Raw genomic sequence first — 8,917 nt, forward strand, 5'->3', positions numbered from 1 at the left:
CATTTTCCCACCCTTTAGGGATTTCATTTCCTAATAAAAACACACGCAGATTTCGTTTCCCTGGAAAACTAGTGCAAAACGAAGGGCAAGCAGTTTCCCTGGAAACCTTTTCCAACGCAAGTGAATAGTCTAGGGAAACTTTTTCCTGCACAAATTCCCTGGATTTCTTTCCTAATGCCATGTCAAATTCCCGGGAAACATTTTCTTTTCCTTTCCCGGGAAAACGAACAGAGCTTAACATTATGTTTTTTTTTCCTTGTATTTACTGTTTGGCCCTAGATGAACCCGACTCAACCCAAACCCAACTGGACTCAACCTGAACCCGACCCGACCTATTTGGAGGCATGTTGAGTTAGGGTTGATCATCCTCAACCCAAGGCTCGGGTTGGGTTGGGTTGGGTTGGTGAAATCTATCTCGGGTTGAGGTAACACCAGCAACACATTTAAGAGGGAAAGGAGGGCTTTCCGTCTATCATGTTTGTGAGTGCGCGAGTCCATTTTCACATTTGGAAGTTAATCAAAACCCGAAAATGCAATACACTTAGTCTCAAATTCTAGGCGTGGGCGTATCAGTACTACCAATATGTCTTTCCCTCCTCTCTCCTCCCTCTCTAGATTGTCCACCTCAACTATTCCGAAAAGGGAAGTGATACACCCCCGACGTATAGAATCCCTCCTAATGTTAGTCGTTAAGTTTTAAAGGCAAAGAAAAACATTAAAGGCCGTGAATTATCCTGAAGCAGTGAACCATTATAACAGAAACCGTCACGGGGGGTTGATTTTATCCGTTTCAGTTGAGGAAATATCATTTCCCTTCCGACAAATAGGAGAAAATTTTCAAGTCTCAATGGTGCAAAGGGATTTAGGGTAAGGGCTGAACAAGAGAGGCAAAAGTTCTGTTCAAAAGGAAAAGCAGGGTGTAGCAGAAACATCATGATGTCCTTCCAACTTTATCAGAGGCCCAGAGGGTCCTTACATTATATCACGTCACCCACCATCCCCATGAAAAGAACGAAAAAAGATCCTCCCCAACACAGTAGTAGGCATTTGGGGAGGCAATACATTTTCCAAGGATGACCCGACACCCCCTTAATTCCCAAATTTTAAGCTAGTTTCTGCGTGCTATCTGTTTGGAAAAATCCAACTGGATTGAGATTTCACAAACAAATTGCGCCGAATCCTGTTGGATTGCACACAGACTAAGTACCCTGCTGTTCATTTAAGATTATGGCAACCGATGGTGAGCCCAAACCTGTCATTCGACTCAAAATCAAGATTAATTTTAGTCCAATAATAGGTTATGGACTTAACCAGTTGTCATAATCTTAAACGAACAGGGCTTAAGAGAGAGAAGAATAATAAGAGACAAATAAGGAAAAAGAAAAGAATCTGTAACCTCTCACAAAGCAAGCAAGTAGAACAGGTAAACTGAATCCCTGAGAACAGAAATTAGAGAAGGAAAGAAGAAATGAAAAAGAGAGAACCCCAAATCCCAAACCATCATCAGCAACCAAATCTCCCTACAGCCGAAAGTCCCCCCCACATGCCACTCAACCAAATCAAAAGAGCTTGTAAGAGGAGGAGGCATCCATGGGGTGGATGAGATATGTGAGAACCAGTGCTACCAGCATCAGCACGTAGGCAATTCCTTGGTCAATGGACGTTCCTGATAAATGCAAACAACAAATCAAGAAATAACCGTTATATAATCGCAAAAAACCCTGACATATAGACAAAGCAAGAAATAACCAAGGAAAACCAGCAAGCAATGTTGGATATAACGAAGAAAACTCGAAAAAACCTACGAACGAGGGAGTAAACGCAAATGCAGAATAAAAGAAAAAGAGACGGATTATCACATCAGGAATCTCACCGTCAAATCTTCAATACCACAACAAATTCCAATCGTAAATAAAAAAAAAGGAAAAAAAATCAGAGCAAATAGAGAGAAAGGAAAAGAAAACGAAATGAGAGATTAAAAGAGGGTCTATTCTCGGAAAAGTAAGCCTAAAGACGAAGATATGAAGAGAAAACTAGAAAAAAATGCAGATCTAACGGAGAGAACACAAAAACACACATCCACACAAAATTAAAAAGGAAAAAGAAAGAAAAACGCTACATCATCGGAAAACAAAAAAAACTGACAAATGCAGAACAAAAGAAAGAGAGGCAGATTATAAGATCAGGAAACTCACCGTCACTTGTCGGAGCCGGTGCAGGAGCATGAGTATTTGCCTGAACTTCCGGCAAGACGATGCTGAAAATGAGAGAAAGGATCGCGATCGCACCAAAAGAAACCCTAGAAACGGCCATTTTCTAATCGAAACCCTAACAGAGACACGAGATCAAAGACGTAAAAAATCCTGAATCTGAAAATCTTTGTATTTCTCTCTCCCTCTTCCCCGCCTCCTCTCTCTCTCTCTCTCTCTCTCTCTCTCTCTCTCTCTGTGATGAATCTGAAGAAAACACAGAGCATATGAAAATGGGGTCTCGCAGAGGTGCAGAAGAGAAAAAGAAGAAAAAAAAGCTCTCTCAATCAGAAACCCTAACAATCTCTCCACAGGACTAGTTCGATTAGGAACTCGGTTTTTATACGTGAGGATGATAAAACTGGAAAATAAATGGGCATCCGGTTATGTGGGACCCGCCCGTATTTTTCGCACCCATGTGACCGCCCGTTTCAGAGCCAGTCTGGCTTGTCAGGTTTTTCCAGCTGTTGCAACGCAGATTCTTACACGTGGCAATCATCCAATGGGCTATATAAATCATCCGTTTTTCATATATTTCTAGATTACTGAATTAGCCTTAGAATATTATGAAACTCCCGATGCTACCCTTCTTGTTCGTCGTTGGGAGAAATTTATGAAATTTTACATGGTGTAAGACCTTAAAGACCCTTATTTTTCAAAAGGTACTGTACGGGCCAATTTATTGAATGATCCAAACCGTCCATGTGATGGGCCAAAACGTAAATAGGTTTGTGACCAAAAAATCATTTCTATAGGATGATCCTAGCCTCCGATCTATAGAGGTTGCAGTTCCTCTATAGATCGAAGGCTAGGATCATCCAATGGTAATGATTTTTGGAGTCAAACCTATTTACATTGTGTTCTACCACATGGACGGTTTGGATCATCCTATGATGTGGTTCGTACATTACTCTTTTGAAAAAAGAAGGGACTACATAAAAACTCGGGAAATGATATTTCCCCTAACCCATCTTGTCTTTTAGTGTTTAAAGAGTTGAAAAAAAGGTTATTGCATTTCCCAATATGCACTCACTGAGCCAATTAAAGAATAAAAGACAGCAGGGTTTGTGAGAATATAAAAAAAACGTCGTGCTGATAACATTTCTCAAAGGGTCTTGAAACAAAGCACCGAGTAGATTGAGGGGCAAGACGATGATTTAAACGTAGAAGGGCATTTTCGGACTTCAGAATTTAGTACCCTTCTTCTTTTCCTTTTTGAGACTCTTCCATCATCGGTCACATTCAAAATGTCTTCTGCATGTGCGCGCACGCTCATTTGCGGCCTTAGATGGGACCACGATGCTACAACGGACTATTTGAAATATTTCGAATCCTAACCGCCACCCCGAGGTCTCAACGTTCTCTTTTAACGGTCTTCTATCATTAATACCACCCTCGTTTCCCTCGTCACCTCAAATTTAAGGGATTTTTACTGGTTAGTCCTGGTAAAATAATTGCTTATTAATCTCTAAGAAAAGCATATTATCTTTCTATCTTACTAATCCTGCTTTTAAAAAAGGAAAATGATATGGAGACCTAGAGTAAAACCTAAAACAGGACCCGCAATGAGAATATGCCATGTGTTCAAGAAAAAATTTACTTTTTTATGATTTCCCTAAACTCAAGGGATTGCTCACGTCACTAGTGATGTTGTGGCATGGAACAATCTATTCGGTCCCCATTTAGGTCCTACTCTCGGTTTCCCTAGCATTACTCTTTACCCCCAACCTATTGGATCGGTTTTGGTGTTTTTTTATTTCCCTTCCATTATTCAAGGAAAAAAACTAGGAAATAAGTAAAATATTATCTCTTCTAATATTCTCTTCGAAAATCTTGTGAAAGTTTTTAAAGTTGTTACTGTTTTAGAAGATAAGACATAAAAAAGGGAAATGTTATCAGCACTATCATATTTTGATGATCGCACTCCTTACTTTATTAAAAAGTACAGTATGGCCCACATCATAGGATGATCCAAACCGTCCATGAGATGGGCCACAGCCTAAACGGGTTGTGCCCCAAAAATCATTTCCATAGGTTTATTCTAACCCTCCAATCTATAGAAGGTTAGGATCAACCCTCTAAGATTTAGTCCCTCAATAGATCCGAGGGTAAGGATCAACCTATGGAAATGATTTTTGGGGCACAACTTATTTAGGCTGTGACCAGGGGCGATGCCAGAAATTTTGCACAAGGGGGGCAAAATTATAGTAATTTTTTATCTATCTTAAAATTAAGATAGAAAAAAATTTCTATCTTGCATAAGGGGGCAAAAATTATAGTAAATTTTGCACAAAAAAGGGAGATAAAAATGGCAAAATTTAAATTTTAAACTTATTTTCTATCTTAGGGACTATTGGAAAGGGGGGCGTAATTTTTAAAAAAGGGGGTAAGTAAAAAAAATATTAAAAAATAAAGGAATATTTTTTTTTTCCAAAAAATTAAGAGGGGCAATTGTCCCCCTTTCCTCTCATGTGCATCGCCCCTGGCTGTGACCCATCTAATTGACGGTTTGGATCATCCTATGGTGCGGCCATACCTTACTTTTTGATAAATTGAGGAGTTCGATCATCAAAATATGGTAGTGCTGATAACATTAACAAGAAAATAATCAAAATATTATCTCTTCCATCAGAGTTATTTTCTTGCAATCCAACCAAGACGAGAATTTGTTGGAAAAGTTAGAAATGAAAAATATTCCTAAAATTTCTTACTTTATTCTTACCATGTTTAATTTATTTTAGAGATATTTTTAATTTATTTAATTCCTAAAATAATTTTTTGTTGAAGGATTTTCGAAGGGAATATTGGAAGAGATAATATTTTGCTTATTTCCTAGTTTTTTTCCGAAAATAATGGAATGTAAATCAAAAGACGGTATAACAGATTAAATGGGTTGGGGGTTAATTTGCCATATTAGAATTCTTAATGGAGAAAATTGACGTAGTTGAGTTTTAGGGACCTTTTAGCAAATATTTTCTAAATGTAAGACTACTAAGATAATATGCTTTTCTGAGGGACTAATAAGCAATTATTTTGCCATCTAGGGGCTAATCAGCAAAAATCCCCAAATTTAATTACATTTCTCAGCACTAACTCATATTGCATGTCTGTCCCAATCACCCTACACGTGCCAATGATCCGAGCCATTAATCTTGTGAGCCAGAGCAAAACCTATGAGATTTAAAGACAAATGTGATGGGGTCCCACCCATGGTTTTAAATTTCGACCGAAATCCAAGCTTCGACTGAAATTTCAGGAAAATCATCCAAAAATCTCGATATTTAAATTATATAATATTTTCCTGAAATTTTGGTAATTTTGGCATAAGATAAAATATTATATTTAATGGTTTTATCAAATTTGGGCCGAAATTTCGGTTTAAGTGGGAATCAAAATGCATTCCGAAACCAAAATTTGAAACCATGGTCCCACCTGCTTCATCAATGGATACAACTATCAAGGGCCAAAAAAATTTCCTTGAAAAGTGCCGATAAAAGTACTTTGTTGCCATTCGCATAGCATCCCTATGCTGCCCCCAAAGGTGTCAACGGTCCAAACTTGGATCTGATTCAGCCATCTCCAAGTGACAATCCACATATTCTGAAATTTGTCTCATAATTTGCAGACCTTGGATTCTAAATGTGTTCGAGATTCATTTTAATTGGATCGGATCCCTAGGAGCCTAGGGTCCATTAACATCCTATCCTTTATTTTAATTGGACCTAAACTATCTCTAGTACAATAACAATGTCATTTATTTAAAAATTTAGGGTGTGTTCGGTAACCATTGTAGAAATTCTTTCACATAAGAAGCATAAATGGGATTATGAGAATCTTCCGAAGTGATATCCCACATCCTATGGAGACAAATAAATAGGAATTTAAAGAAACGGGCGTAGCTGCATGAATGTAGGCTCTAGGATTTCTCATTCACCGCAACTAATAATAAAGGCGGAGAATTGTTGCCGAACACAACTTTAATTCTTAAAGAAGGACATTTAATCATTTACACCTGCATTTTTATTTTCGAAATTTAGCTCTGTTTTGAAAGTTGTTGGTGCCCAAGATCCGATTGCACTTCGACACTCAAGTCAGAGATGGGCAACACAAATAATGGACAATGAGTAGGGGGAGGGCCAATCCAAGGTACCAGACAGATGAAGAGAAATTGGGTTCAATCCTTTGCTTGAGTGCGTAGATGCCCTTTTATAGGGGATGAGACCCACGACGTCCACAACATTAGTCGTGCCCTTGATTTTGGTCCACGTGGGACGTAATGGGCGGCGGTTACAATCGTGGGGCGCGATTTCCTAAAATCTTGGGCGGAGATGGAGGGTGGTAGCCTTGGTGTAAATCTTTGAATTCGTACAGGGCGTATTTGGCGTAACGGTCACCTGGACTAGTCGCTTGACGGCGGGATTTCCTCGATCGTGTCTGGTTTCTTGAGAGTCGATGCCGATGTTAGGGAGAGCAGCCTCGGTGATACACGTGGCCCGGATTTGGTGGGAGAATTGGTTCGGTACCGATAGTTCCCTTATATGAGTCTATTTTGAGCGGGTTTTGTACTTGGGGTTGGTGCGAGGGCCGGTACCGGGTATACCGATTTTATCCCTAACATACTGCCCTCTCCTTATCCCGTTATGCGGGTCGAGGAAGTAGTTAAGTCTATTAAGAGGTTATCCGGTACCGAACTAGTTGTCTGGTGATAATGAAGATGAAACACTTTTGGCGGGAATTTGGAGTTTAAATGTGTAATTGAAGTGTCCCATCGTTTGATGGGTCCCATGTTTCCAGGTTTTAGAAATCGCAGGATGTGGGAGAGATTTCTAAAACCTGGTTTTCTTACTTAAAATCCAAGAATGCTGCCAGGACAACATACCAACAGTTTGATCATGACCCTCTTTTACATTGTTTTCAAACTAAAAACCCGGATTCTAAAATCCGCATATCCAAGCGGCCCCTTTGGATACGCGGATTTTAGAATCCAGGTTTTTAATTTGAAAACAGTGTAAAAGTTTGGATACGCGAATTTTAGAATCCAGGTTTTTAATTTGAAAACAGTGTAAAAGAGGGTTAGAGACAAGAGAAGAAGAGGACCAGCCGCTGTTTTTGACTCATTTTTTACTTCTCTCCCTTCTTCCCATCAGCAAGAGAGTAGCAGATCCTCCCATATTTCCAGGTTTTAGAAATCATAAGATGTAGGAGAGATTTTTAAAACCTGATTTTCTTGCTTAAAATCCAAGAAACTTTGCCAGGACAGCATCGAGCAGCTTGATTCATACCCTCTTTTACACTGTTTTCAAACTAAAAACATGGATTCAAAAATCCACGTGTCCGGTTCTAGGTCATCTAACCTCCCCGGTTTTGTTTTCCAGTAGCACTAACGTGTCCGACCCACTCCGTGGAGCCCGCCTTTTGGAGATGCTGAAAACACGTCTACATAGGGAGAGGAGAAATCCACATATATAGCACAGTAACTATTCCTCCATTTCCGATGTAGGATCTTTCAATCCACCCCCCTTAGGGCCCAGCGTCCTCGCTGGCACATCGTACTAGATGGAAGGTCCCTAGTGTTTAAAGAGGGGAGATGATTTTTTCACCCTCGGTGGATCGTTACGATAGTACACCACAGTGTTTTACGTGAATTGTGAGCAGACTCTAATGCTTCTTGACCTAAAATCACGTTAAAGGAGTGTGTATCCATCCTACGGGGGGATGAAAAAATCATCTACCGTATAGAACTGTCTTAAGGTTATTAGTTACATCTCCTAAAATGCAGTCACCAGCCAATTAAAAAAGAAAAGACAGCAGGGTTTGTGAAAATATCAAAATAAAGTTGTGCTGATAACATTTCCCTAACCAAAATCTCCTTGAAACTTCTCTAGTTGGATATTTGGACAGAGGTTTGGTCGGCTGAAAATTCATTTTCTATTAAAAGATCTTTCGGAAACTTCTCCTTCTCGTCATGTGTTTCTTTTTTTATTATCTTTTGCACATGGAAGTCACATTTGTGTGACCCAACAGCTATAGATAGGGTCTTCATATGGATAAATTGGTCTTCATGAATTTAATTATTATGGTGCAGGCCACTTCCACATGGCAATGTAAACACTTGGATGATGATCTAGCCGTCCATTTTGAGATCCTTCATCATTGGTCACATTAAAAAAGGTCTTCTGCATGTGCGCGCACACTCATTTGTGGCCTAGATGGGACCGCGATGCTACAACGGACTATTTGAAAATATTTCGAATCCTAACTGCCACCCCGTGGTCTCAACGTTCTCTTTTAGGGCTAGCAACGGGGCAGGTCGGGGCCAGATGTTGGGTCCCCTACCCCTCCCCCTCTGCGGGGAATTTCCCCCCTCCCCTTCCCCTCCCCTCCCCGCGGGGAATGTCTAATCCCCTTCCCCTCCCCGCATCCTTCGGGGACAAAATCCTAGCCCCGCCCCGCCCCAACATCACCCCCTCTTTAGTCATTGATACACTAATGCTGGGTGTCCCTAATCAACTTGATGCAATTTCAATATATAAAAATGTTATAAACTAACAATCGATAGGCTAGCTATTAATTAAATTAGCAAGAGATTGGTATAAGGAGTTTGTCTTCTCTTCTTTATATATTGATTGAAATGCTGGGCAGCAACGAACGTTCAGATTTCACTTGTT

General features: G+C 39.9%; 1 protein-coding gene across 1 annotated transcript; it reads right to left on the reverse strand.

Annotated features, from left to right (window-relative positions):
- Nucleotides 1-1,372: 1,372 nt before the first annotated feature.
- LOC143890423 (arabinogalactan protein 41-like) lies at nt 1,373-2,593 on the reverse strand. Its single transcript, XM_077395093.1, has 2 exons — nt 2,196-2,593; nt 1,373-1,666 (listed from the first exon to the last, which is right to left on the reverse strand). Exons 1-2 carry the CDS (start codon nt 2,311-2,313, stop codon nt 1,560-1,562), a joined length of 225 nt encoding a protein of 74 aa, XP_077251208.1. The 5' UTR covers nt 2,314-2,593; the 3' UTR covers nt 1,373-1,559.
- Between the last annotated feature and the right edge of the window lie 6,324 nt (nt 2,594-8,917).

This window comes from Tasmannia lanceolata, unplaced genomic scaffold, assembly GCF_043159265.1.
Source record: "Tasmannia lanceolata isolate RefF3 unplaced genomic scaffold, GAP_Taslan_0.1 ptg000013l, whole genome shotgun sequence".
NCBI classification, from domain to species: Eukaryota; Viridiplantae; Streptophyta; class Magnoliopsida; order Canellales; family Winteraceae; genus Tasmannia; species Tasmannia lanceolata.